Source organism: Neopsephotus bourkii, unplaced genomic scaffold (genome assembly GCF_033783945.1).
Source record: "Neopsephotus bourkii isolate Nb327-2 ecotype Australia unplaced genomic scaffold, CSIRO-AGI_Nbou_v1 NB_1765, whole genome shotgun sequence".
Taxonomy (NCBI): domain Eukaryota; kingdom Metazoa; phylum Chordata; class Aves; order Psittaciformes; family Psittacidae; genus Neopsephotus; species Neopsephotus bourkii.
In genome coordinates, this window is record NW_026902239.1 from 1315025 (window position 1) to 1327860 (window position 12836).

Below are 12836 nucleotides of genomic sequence, written 5' to 3' on the forward strand. Positions count from 1 at the left end.
AGTACATTAACATTGACTTTAAAGACTCTCTGATGCTGTATAATACTCTATTAGCATTGAGGGAATATCTGTATACAAGCAGCAGTAAGTTCTTTAAAGAAGGAACACGGCACACAGTAGAAGCCAGTGACAGCAGGCTCAGCACAATACTGCTGCTTAGGTGAGCCATTTGTCTTCAACAGATGGATGTTAGGATACATTTAGGAACACAGACTGCAGAAACGAAGGTCTTTTGCAGCTGCAGGATAAACACAGAGGGAAGGTATGGGCTACTGGATCAAAGTCCTTCACATGTAGACTTTTATCATGACAGCTGCTGCATCTAATTGAGCATAATGAAGTTGTGAAACTAAGGCTTTACACATGAACTTTAAAGAACCCACAACTAGTTCTCAAATAAGCTTTATCTCAAGAAGTCACCAGAGCGCAGAACAAATTAGATAATCTTTTGGGGTCTTCCATCAGAAACATCAGCATGGGGCCAAGTGTAGATAATAAAGAAGTTTAATATCTCAACTTTTATTATAATTTCAGAGTCTTCTCAATAATTTAACATCTCCAATATTTATGCAAGTCAGCTAAATATGAGCCTTCTGCAATCCTCACAAGGGAAAAGAAAAAATTAGCATCTTATAGGCTTTATCCAGAACACAAACACCATTTCATACCTCTGCTTGGCTTTCTCATTTGGAAACAGACACACACCAATTCACATAAAGGGCAGGGCCTGAAGGCATGAATAACCTAAATAAAAGCTGTAACAGCCTCAGAGCTTCCCCTGAATCCAAGTACCAATGCTGCTGCCTTTTATTCCAATGCTTATGCAGAGGAACAGGTTGTGGAGACCAATGTGCATGGAAAACCCAGAGGCATTTCAAAGAGTCAAAAGGCTAACAAATGCTCGCCTAGAGACCAGGCAACAACACAGCCTGTCAGTACACAGCTCTTCACACTTTCAATAGACCCTGCATGAACAGCACTCGTGCAAGGTACAATGACTGTTGCTCTGAGGTGGAAGAAAACCACATTATACTGGAGCAGGGTGAGCTGTCTGAACACAAGGAGAGTCTATGATTTACTCTTTCATAGGACTATGCCCAGAGGATTTAAGGGGACCAGGAACTACTGTTGGAGAAATGTTCTCAACAACTCTGCTCCTCCCAGATGGAGACATTACAGAATACAAAGCAGTATTTTCATAGATGTGAACAGGAAAGAGCTCAAGGATGTTAAAGAAAATGGAATAATTTCCATTCAAGGATCAAGTTCCTAAGCTAGTTAAGAACTTCTCAGTTTGGAAGAAAATTAACTGAGGCTAGGACATAAGAGCATACAGATTCATCAGTTACATGAATAGGGTGGAAAAGGGGACACATGCTCATTGCTCTACCAACAGAGTAACTACAGGGCATCACCACTGAACAAGAAAAAAAGGTTTTCAAGTAGTGCTCTAGCAAGGAGTTTTGTAGATAACTTTACAAACAACCTGAAGGTTATCTAGGACAGCCTTTCTTAAAGCATACTGTGGACATTAAGAGTTCACATGGTTTCAAGGGGAAACTGGACAAGTTCTCAGAAATCCACTTAGTAACTCATTATATAGGAACTTCCAATACCTCAGCAGCTCAGAGGAAAGCAATGGTGCGTATCTCTGAAATACTCTTCGACAGGCCAACACCAGAGGTGTACTATTAGGCTACAAGGGCTTTCCACCTGACCTACAAGGACAGACATGTTCTTGTAGAAAGAAGTCAAAATGCAGAAGGAACATGAACTCCATTTACTTAAGGATAAATGGCCTTGTGTAACTTGTTACACTACTCAGTAATGATGTATGTTCATTCTGCATTCGAGATATGAATCCATTTGTCAGAGGGATTTACTGATTCAATATCCCACCCTTGTGTTTTACATGTCCATAATCAGTCTCTTTCATTTTACCTCACGGACTTTGGTGAAATGTATCACATGGCATTTGTGAACTTTATAAGTGTGATGATATGGTGTGATCACCTCTGATAGCTTAATAACCCATTCTACGTCCAATACACTACAGTGCTTACACTTCCCAGTAAGGTACTTCAAATGGTATGCAACAAGCACTATTTGCTCCCAGATAAAGGTAGGTAGGTCAGTGCAAGTCCTGGAATGTCACCTAAGCACAAAGATATTGTTCTTGAGAAGTTATAGATTGTACAGGAAAAGCGATTGGAAGGATCAGCAAAATATTCCTTCCTGACCCCTAAAATAGCTTGAGGGCTTCCGAGACTAAACTTTTCATAGGCTCTTCACTATGAATGCCTGATGGCAACCAAATATGCACCAGTGGCTCCCAAAGCATACCCAGAGCACCGTGGGGGCAGAAAACATGCCAATTTTTAACATGGAAAGCTACCCTCTCTCACACTGACATCACTGAGTATCAATTATGCAAATCCACCCACCAATTCACACCACATACTTTGTGCACCTGGAGCTTTCTGTAACCACTTACCTCTACAAAAAGTGAAGCAAGCTAAACTTTCACAACTGAAGTGAATTCAGCTTAGATGTTAAAGAATTACTTTAGCTCCCACAAAGAACTCTGAAGTCCAGATCCTATAGCATAGACTCTGAAGTCCTCTACTGGGCTACACAGGCTAAATTCAGGCACACCAGTACAAATGTGAGATTCTTAAATCTCTACTTCTTCAGGTAGCAGGCAGTCCATGAATCTCCTCTGTGCATCTGCAGAATGGTGATCTGGAAGAACCAAGCAGCTCTAGACCCATTTCACAAGCCTACTCAAGATTCATCAACTGGGTTTCCATGCATTTTCAAACTCAGAGGAGCCTTTCTCACCCTTATCTCACACTGGGTCTAGAACAACCACAGCAAACAGTGATGTCTTCATGCAAAATCAAGAGATGATAACAGGGATGTCTCTGAGTTTTACACAATAGCTACAGCACTTGCTCCTGAAAGTGGGATGGAGAAGTAAGTGCACAATAACCCTCTCCCAAAAAGGGCAATTCCATACTCCCTTCTCAAAGCTGCAGGCAGCCACAGACCATATGCAGGAGTACAAGCACCTCTTACACTGAGCCTATATAGCAGGTAGCCAAATACAAGTCCTTAGTCATCAAGCAACAGTTTCTGTTGCTTACTCAATTAGAAGATGAGAGTCCCACATGTTAATTCTTAGACTAAGGATTTTTACTTTGACAGCTGATAGTATCAGGTGCTCATCAGTCACAGCTGAGCATGTGGCTGCTACTCATGCTCTCTCAAAGGTGACAGCAGATGCAGAGAAGGCAGGTGACTTTTTCCCCACTATGAAATAGGAACTAGAAAAAGAAACAAAATCTGGATTTGAATGGATGAACAATATGGAGCTATTCAATATACGGTTAGCTGTTACACTGAGCTATGCCTTGTTTCTAGCCTCACATAGTAATAATTTTCTCCCTTTCCTAAGGGAAAGGATCCCAATTCACTGCTTAGTAAAACCACAGATTTCAGTTGCTTCTGCAAAAAGCTGTACTTCTCAGCTCACAGGCTAAATGCTATCTAATTCTGAAAACAGGCTTCAGAGCAGTCACACAAGACAGCTAAAATACATTACTTAACACAATATGCAGTGTGGTCCAGTGATCTTAGGCAGCACTGCCTTCCTTCAAGGTCAACTGAGTGATTATGGGATTTACAGTGCACATAAAGCTCTTTGGACACAGAGTGCCAAGCAAGAACACCACCAATGCCTGAATCTTCAGTGGTCATCAAGAAGTCTTACTCTCAAAAAAGTCCTGACGTACCACAGCTTTTTTCATGCCAGAGGAAGACGTGGGCAGAGAGAGGGGGAGGAACAGGAAGGCTTATCTCCCCCCTTAAGAAGGCTAAGAAATTCTTTAAGTAGTGACTAACATAACAGTTAACACCCTTGACTTCTCTGCAGCAGCTAACATCCCAGAACAAATAGCCCTCAGAAACGCTTACTCAGCTCGTGTAGTAAATCAGGATTTTGCAAAATTGTGAGCTCAGTCTCTTATAACTTCAGTCATCTGTGAAATACTCTTTACACTTATTAATAGAATCCTCCACCTTCCTTTTGCAGCTGTGTGGGAGTTATCACATTTGGCAAATGAAGCTTCCTGACAGTCCCATTTTGCACCAGAGTATATTCCTCCTGGTATCAAGTACACTGCATTGGGTACTTACTTACAAGGAAAGGGTAAGATTTTATTCCTGACTAAATCTATAGCTACCCATAAGCTAAGAGTATTTTAATTAATTATGAGCACTTAAGGATAAAAAAAAAGATACTAAAAAAAGATATTTCAGTTCACTTACAGCAATCTGCTATGAAGAACTTGGGAATAAAACTGCTATGTGTAGTTAGAAGATACACAGTCACAAATAAATTAGGAAGATCTGGGCACAATTATTAGTATTATTTTTTTGTATCTAGAATAAATTCCTACCACAACACTTGCATCTCTGGCCTGGCTTATGAGAAATTTGCCAAATTTTAATGATAGAATCTGTTCACAGACAGCTAAAAGTCTGGCTGAAGACTTGCATGCTGTCTCCAACTGTTTGTTTTTTTTTCCAGCGTTCATGTATATTCAACATCAAACAGGTATGGAGGACTTGTCTAACCATGCAATGCCTAGCACACACCCCACAGGGCGGGGAAAAACCTTTTGAGTCATCAGTTCTAGTTCCCCACTCCTACAAGCAGGAGCATTAAATTGTGTCCTTGTCAAACTTTATCTTAAGGGATGATAACTCTTGGAACAGCTCAATAAAAAAGCCACAAGAACAGGGATAAAAAAAATAATTTAAAATTGCCTACCCATAAAAAAACTTGCCACACACACTTAACTGCTCTAATGTTTAGAATTCTCTTAAGCCACAAGTTCTGCTTAAAGCAGCTCTTCCTCTTCTTTGGCATTTAAACTCCTCATATTTTATACAGGTGAAGGAAGAGCTAGCTTGTTTAATTCTACCAGGCTGAACTTGCCAAGCACTCTTATCATGAGGTGGCTTTCTGCCTCTAGTCATCCAAAAACCCATCTCTAGGGTCTGCTTTGACTTTCTCTCTCCTGGACACAGATGATAAGTATGCAAAGCAAGATCTCAATAGCACCTTCTGTTAATGCTTTCCATTCAAGAAACCCTATGCATTGCAGATAACATGGACAAGAGAGTCATACTACCACCATCCATATCCTCCTATCATATATAGTGAGGGACCTTCTTTCCCCTACCCCTCTAAGTTTAACTACTACAATGGGACCTTATTACCATCAATCCTCCAATCCCTTTATATGGTGGCCCTCCATATCAATAATACCCCCCCAATCAACAGCATGGCATTAGCAGATTTCATGAGCATGCTTTGCGTCCCGACCACAAGCCATTAATAAAAGTATTAAAAAAATAATAAATGGTGCTTCTGGATATTATCCACGTGTATGTTCTCTTTCGCACCAGACTGCATTTACTGCTGTCCTCTCTACAGAGTTTTACACACATGCACCTAAGTACTAGAAGTTCTTGTGTGACACTACACCACTCTACTGAAAAGCTGACTTCATTTATCATGAAACTTTAAGATTTTTCTTCTAGAGAAAACAAAAAAAACAACCCCAAACCTCAACCAAAAAAACCCCCACCTTCACTAATGTAGCAGAATGCAGCTAGGTGAGATCAAATGAACAGGCCTATAGACTAGAGATCATGTTTCCTTCTCTTTCAGTAAGTACTGTTCATTAGCCCACAGCCATGCTGTTGTAGACACAATTTATAAGATTGGCTTGTTTTGCAGAAGGATATAATTCTGCTGGAACACCATCCATTCAATGAGTCAAACAGAAATAAGCTAGTAACATGCATCTATGAAAATTGCAGACAACACAGACACTCCAGTAATGAAGAGATGCCAGGCTAAGTTTATTCACTGTTTCACTTCTTCCCAGGTAACGCAGCAAGATTTGGACAAGATGACATCTCTTGCATTTCCTTATGTAGCAATTCACCAGCTGTAAAGCCCAAGGAACCTCTGTACAGACTAGATAGAAATTATGTATCTGAACTGTTGGTGAGCTCCCTCCCAGCCACAACCCCTCCACAAACTGGGTACCAGTTACATACTTGTATCTTACTTCAGAGACATCTCATTATTTTGTAACTGTTACATGTGGTAGAATGCCTGCATGAAATTATAGATTAACACTTGTCTATATTAACAAATGTATTTATTTCACGATTATTTTCTGGACTGTTATTAAAATTCGAGCATTGTAAACATGCATCAGATCCAACTAATTGTGATTAAATGCTGCCACAGAATCTGCAATACTGCTGACTTCCTATACTTCACTTTGGTATACAATTAGAACAAAATCACTAACTTTCCAGTGCTAATACACTTACTACCTGTTTACTGTGAAAGAACGAATTACAAACATTATCTATAAGCTTTGTGCACTCATGCACAGTTTTTGTTAAAAGTTTCATATAAAGGTTTAACTTAGTAGTTTGGGGGCTGGGGGAGAGCTGCCAAAATACTGCTGTCATCTTAATCTTCACTTGTAAAGAACGGATGACCGATGTGTCAAACTTAACCCACAGCAGCATGAAGACTGCCAAGGAACATCATATTTACTTATGCCATGCAGACAAGACACATGCAAACAAGCATAGGCAATAAATATTTAGTACCCATGTCAAATACTCATCAGAAGCTAAAACTGCTTCACTGAGTTCATGCCATCATTCCTCACACATGCCAAAGGCTGTTGTTTTATTTGTCCTGAGCACAGTTCTGCCTCTGGAGCAACAGCTTTACATCCTCTCCCCCTGCTCTCTACAAACTGACAGGAATCCTATTTAGCTGTATTAAGACCAAATGAGCTGGGCTGGGAAGGATCCAAATCCAGTCTCAGTCGGATGCAGTGTGCTTTATTAAAATAACCTGTGCAAAACTCCTTTCTGTATAAAGTGAGGTAGCAACTAGCCCTATGCAACAGTAAATTTAAAAAAAAAAAAAAAAAAGATGCTTATATTGTACAAACTATTGACACAGTCTGGTCCATGAATCCCAGCTAGTAGGTCATGTCTCACAAACCATTATCAAGTACACCTGTCCTTCCCCAACAGAAGGTGGTTTACACCACCAACCTTGGCTATTCATCCAAGAAATAAACAAAAATCACCATCTAAGAGAGAATATGAACATAGCCATGTCAGGTAAAAGGATGAACACAGCCGTTTGTTTTCCACAAGGTGAAAGAGCTTCTCCATACCTATCCATGGCTTCCAGTGAGACTTACGCCTAAACCAGGATTTCAGATTATTCTGACCAGGGTATTTCAACAAAGCACTCCACAATTAGCAAATGGATAATAAGGCAGAGAAAGACTATTCACACACAACCTTTTATATCCATGCTTTGTAAACCATTTGCTCCTCCAGCTGCAGAAGGGTCCCTTCTCTATGTATTTTTATATGCAGTAATAAATCACCTCCTACTAATGAAATGCACCTTAAGACTGAACAGTTCTTAAAATGATTGAGCATTCTTTTTTTTTTTTCCTTATATTTGCAGTAGGCTTACAGAAACTGCAATGTTAACCCAAGCACTCCTTCTGCGAGGGGGGGGTGTGGGAGGGGGGTGTAAGTTAACTATAATGTTATGGTGGTAAAACATCAATTGCTTATTACCCTTCAGATAAGCTTGTTAACTCTTATTTCACAAGGTGTAGCTAATACTTACTCAAGTCCTTAACTGCACTGCATTTTAAGAAATATTGACTCTATCGAAAATAGATGGCAACAACAACCTGTTCTGATTACGCTCTTCGGAGTTCAAAAGTGGGTCTGCTCCAATGACGGCTCAGAGCTTTGTATCAGGCAGTTGGTTGCCCAAGGGAATTATCGTTTCTAACCGACAGAGGAGCATCAGACTTTAAAACAAAACAAGTAAAAAGCCTCACTAGATGATCGGGAAGGGGGGGGGGGGGGGAAGAAGGGAGTGGTGTGTGTCAAGAAAAAGGAGGGAAGGACAGCCGAGTTTTTAAATTAGAAAAAAAAAAAAGAAACAACCAAAACCCCAACCAAAACACCCCCATACACAAACAGAAGAAACGGGGTTTTGATAACAGCTGGTAAAGAGCACTGGGGAGAACTGCATTAACAGTCCCTATATTTAGCTTTTAGATCACAAAGCAAGGAGGGGGAAAAAAAGTTTCTCCTGCGTTTACAGACACATAAATGTTTCCTGTACATAAATACACGGTCCATGCAAATAGTAAATGGAAGTCAGATTAGTTTTGCCATCTCTCCCATAAGTGGGAGTGTGTTAGAAGCAATTCTTTCAGGAGTTGCTCGGGAGGTGTGTATGCTCCCATCATGGAGTACTTCAGAAGCCGGAGCCATCCACCGCTCCCCCTCTCCAGCACTGCTCCCCACGTTCCTTCCCGCTCTCCCCGCGGGGCGCTGGGACGGGAAGGGAAGGGGAGGCGCGGCGCGCCAGCCCACCCGAGGCGCCGCTGTCCCGCCAGCAGCCTGGCGCCCGCCCGTTACAGCTCGGCGCCTTAAGCGAGCCGCTCCAACTGCTCCTCCCGCCCAAAGCTTGGCTGGGTCTGGAGCGACCGGGTAAGGCGCGGGGGGTGCTCGCAGCTCCCTCCTCGTACCGCGGAGAACTTCTGCGAGCCTAAAAGCCCCGTCCCAGTACCGGGAGCTCGGGGACTTAGACTCAGTCCGTCTCAGTGGAAGCGGCAGGACCCCGGCGAAAGCGCGATGCCGCAGCCCCAGATGACAGCTCCGCCAGGCGCCCAGGCTCGGGCAGCCCCTAAACGGCCCCGCAGAGTGCGTGCGTGCCTGCTTGCCTCCCTCCCTTCCTTCGCCCGTGCCCCGCTTACCGGCTTCGGCATTTTGAAGGCTGCTGGTGCTTCTACTCCTGAGCCAAAAGTTCATGCAGCGGCTGCCTCGCCGCAGCCGAGTGCCCCGTGAGGAGGAGAGGAGTGAGGAAGGAGCCGCTCTGGGCCACAGCGGCAGCACAACCCACGAGTGCGGCGCCAGCCGCCCGGCGGCGGTTAAGTACGCAGGTGGGGCCGTGGCGGTGACTCAACGCCGCCGGCCATTACCCGCCGCTCCCCCTGGCGCTTTCCGAGCGCGGCACCGGCCTCGCCCAGCCAGCAGACACCCCCCGGCGGCCTCGCCTCGATGTCCCCAAGGCGCAGGGGGAACCCGCATTCCGGAGTGCTCAGTCTCTGCAGAGCGAGAGGCGGGCGCCCGCGGACTGTAGGCAACAGGTGTCGGAGGGCGGCGCCGGGCCGGTAACCTCCAGGCACAGCTGAGCGGCGGCGGAGCTGTCCGTCTTCCGTCGTCTCCTCCCTGCGCCCTCCACAGCACGACCCTCACCCGTAGTGCTAAGCCCCGCCACCTGCACACCGCAACATGGCCGCCTAAGCGGGAGTCGCCGCCACGCCCGCACCTGCCGCAGCTGGGGCCCAGAGGGCCGGCCCGCCTGGGCGCGGTGGAGTCGGCGTTTTCCAGTCCTGCAGAGGGCACGGGGACGAGAGGGGTATGAGGGAGGGCTGCGATGTGCGGGCTCACCGGCGGCCCTGCCTCCAAGAACGGGGCACGAGTTACTGCTTCATGCGATGGTGGGCATTGGCGCTTCTTGGGTTTTATTGCTAGTCTGTAACAGTCGCTGTCTCCTGAGGTGCAAAGTCGGGAGATAGGGCTACTTAGCAAAAAGCAGGATTGTGCTGTATATTAAAGCACGTTTTCAGCCATTGGAGCAAGAGAAAAATGTTTGAAATTCTGTGAAAAGAGTATACTTCAGTTGACCCTGATCCTTCATCAAGACAAAAAAAGGTCACTCAGACTAACAATTTATAGGCACACAGAGATGACAAAGTCTCTGTCTCTGCCCCTTGTTCCTTCTTCCTCCTCCTCCATGAATGCACTCCCGCAGATGAAGTGCCTGCCAGCTCTGCAGGAGCTGCTGGCCTCCCACATCTCCTCGCCTGGCTGGTCGCAAGAGCACATTGTATTTACATAGTCATGGGCAACGGCCCGTAGGGGACGGCTCTTCTGCTGTGCCGGCAATGGCATCCAGTCGAGCTGTGAAATTAAGTAAATCACACAGCCTGGACCCGAGCTGCTGCCTGCGACATCCCCACTTGAAGCGGCGTCTGGCTGTTTGGTCAGAAAAGGCAGAGGATGAGTTTAGAGAGGCACAGGACAAAGCAGTTAACAACCCACTCAATGGAAAATATATAGGGCAGGAGAGAGCCTGGGAATGTTCGAGTAATGGTCACAAAAAGGACATTCCTAACAAATATAGGTCCTGTATTGGAGGAGATCCAAATGGTGTCTTCCCTCACAGCGTCTACTTGGCAGCCATTGGTAGTGCCCCATTGAAATAAAAGAATCATTACTGTGTCAGGTCTGTGAGACAAAGAGGAGGGCGGCAGTGACAGGGGCTCAGAGAATTCACAGTTGTATTCCTTTCCTGTTGCATGATCCTCAGGGATTAGGGGAGGCTTTACTATCAAAACAGAGGCATGGGGGTGGCAGCTTGCAACAGCAGGTGAGACGAAATAGTCTGAGCTGAACAGCTTCCAAGAAAAGGGCTGTGGGATCAAACATCTTTGGGAAACAGATTTGGCCTCCATTTTCAGATGAAACAATTCCACTAAGATTTACTTGGGCCCAGTTAATTTAACAAAATATGATTCGTGAAAAGACTTTCCATGCTCTTCTCTTAAGCAAGAAGTTTATGCTGGGATTCATGCCTTGTCCAGTAGGATGGTGCTGGAGGCAGACCAGACCGAACTATTGTGGTGTTTTCAGTAGGCTGCCAAGCACAAACAACAACTGTTCCAGGTAAGGAGTGCTGTAAGAACCCAGCTTTTGCAGCTCTCACTCAGAACCCTAGTTTGTAGGGTGGGGTTTTTTTGTTTGGTTTTTTTTTTTTGGGGGGGGGGGTGTCGGGGGGTGTGGAAAAGGATAGAGAGATTTTCATTCTTAGTCTTAAAATCCAGATTTTGGCTGTGATTAGGGGAAAAAAAACCAACACACCAAAAACCAGCCAGAACAAGTATGTGTGTCTGCATAACCTAGAAACAGGGTATTGTGCAGATTGAATAGGAAGACCATTTCCATCCTGGGAGATTTCTGTTCCCCAAATCCTTTCCTGTCCATAGCTCGACATGGGCTCAGAGACCATCACCCTGGGGATCCATGCTGGAGCAATTCCATGCCAAAGCGATACCTCAATCATAATTTCTTCAGTGTCTTGGATCAGTCAGGTGGTTTTTTCCATGTTATTTATATATTTAAGCTTAAACCCCTGATTTTGTTTTATTTTTTTACACTTACCATTTGCTGCTTCCTAACTATACAGACCTAGAGCCAAAAGGAATTTAGATGACTAATAATTAAGTGTGGCAACATACAATCTTTAGGTTCCTGTTTGCCACGGCACATAGCCTTGGTGTGCCATGCTCCCACAATCACCTGCAATGCATGGGGAAAGGTAGATACCTCAGTGGTATCCATAACTTTCAGCTTACTCAGCACCGCTCCACCCAAACCCAACCACCATGAACATACTCAGCTTACACAGGAAGAATTGTCTTCTGTGGAAGGAACCAGAACAACTGCCAGCTTGGAGTACACATTAGAGAGCCTTTGCCTCCTGGTTGGGATTTTGCCTTCTGCTAGGGGTGTTTCCAAACCCTCTTGCCTGCAGAGCATGGTGCCTTACTAAACTCTCAGCTAGGTGGGGTAGCAAGGTGTCTTTTTGACAGTACCAAACTCTCTTCTATAGCTGGATCTCTGAGCTCCTTCCTTTATATTTCTCTCCTCACCTCCCCCCAAAGGATGGGAAGGTATATGTCAGCCGTTTCTTCCCTTTTATGCAGAAGCTTACTCACACTTTGCAGATGCCAACCAATCTGGCTCCCCTTTCCTCCAGAGGTGGGGTGAAACCCCTTAGTTCTCTGGTTTTCCTGGGAGTGTCCTGACAGTCAGCATATTGAATTTTTGGAGCCTGGGCACCATGTAAAATACCGATGAGCATCGCCTGAGAATGTTTACAAACTTAATCCCTTTTAGAGTCTGGGTGAGGAAATATTGGAGGAAGCATGACATGGATGCAAAGCCCTCATCAAGACAGCCTGGGGCAGAAATACAAATATGAAAAAAGCAGATGCAAATGTAGAAGGTGGGGAAATTGAAAGACCTATGGAACTTGGTAACTTTAGGCATTACTGAAGCAAGAGAGCTTTTATAGCCACCCTAACTACAGTATCTTCAGTCAGACCTCACAATTAAGCATAAGACCTAAATCAAAATGAAGCCTTTAAGTTACAGGATTAAGATCTGCTCTGATCCAGCACTCATTCTTAATTTGCTTTATTAAGAGGATAACATTACTAACAATTTACAGGAATTACTAAGGCAGAGGAGGTGATGAAAGGATCTCAATTGCTCAGCAGGTCAGTAGCAGAACCCAGTTTCTGTTTTCTTCTCTCTAACAGTTCCTGTACCTTACTGACCCCTGACCAAACTGTTTCATCCTCCTCAAGCCTGCCTTTCCTGTTTCAGAGAGAAGACCCATTTAATTTTCCTGTTCTACTTTAATAACATTGCAACTTTATGTAAAACATTTATGAATTCCAAGTCCTATAGTTATAAAGTGTTTTTTGCTTAACAGGCTTGGTGTCAGCCAATTTTTAGTTAACAGAAAACTTCCTAAGACAGACTATCCTGGAACTGGGAAACATGGAATCTTGTGCCATAAAAACGTCATGTAAAATCAATAGTCTCAACTAGAG

General features: G+C 44.2%; 2 protein-coding genes across 3 annotated transcripts in view; both read right to left on the reverse strand.

The window, feature by feature from the left end:
• Positions 1 to 9074, reverse strand: part of EZR (ezrin) — a 35675-nt gene extending 26601 nt beyond the window's left edge. For both annotated transcript variants that reach the window (XM_061378243.1, XM_061378241.1), the window contains exon 1: positions 8907 to 9074. In XM_061378243.1, the coding sequence (XP_061234227.1) occupies positions 8907 to 8918 (12 nt within the window). In that variant the 5' untranslated portion in view covers positions 8919 to 9074. The remainder of the gene's footprint in view (positions 1 to 8906) is intronic.
• ZC2HC1B (zinc finger C2HC-type containing 1B) overlaps positions 1 to 12836 on the reverse strand; it is a gene marked incomplete at its 5' end in the record, with an annotated part of 264177 nt that overhangs the window by 89273 nt on the left and 162068 nt on the right. The window lies entirely within an intron of this gene.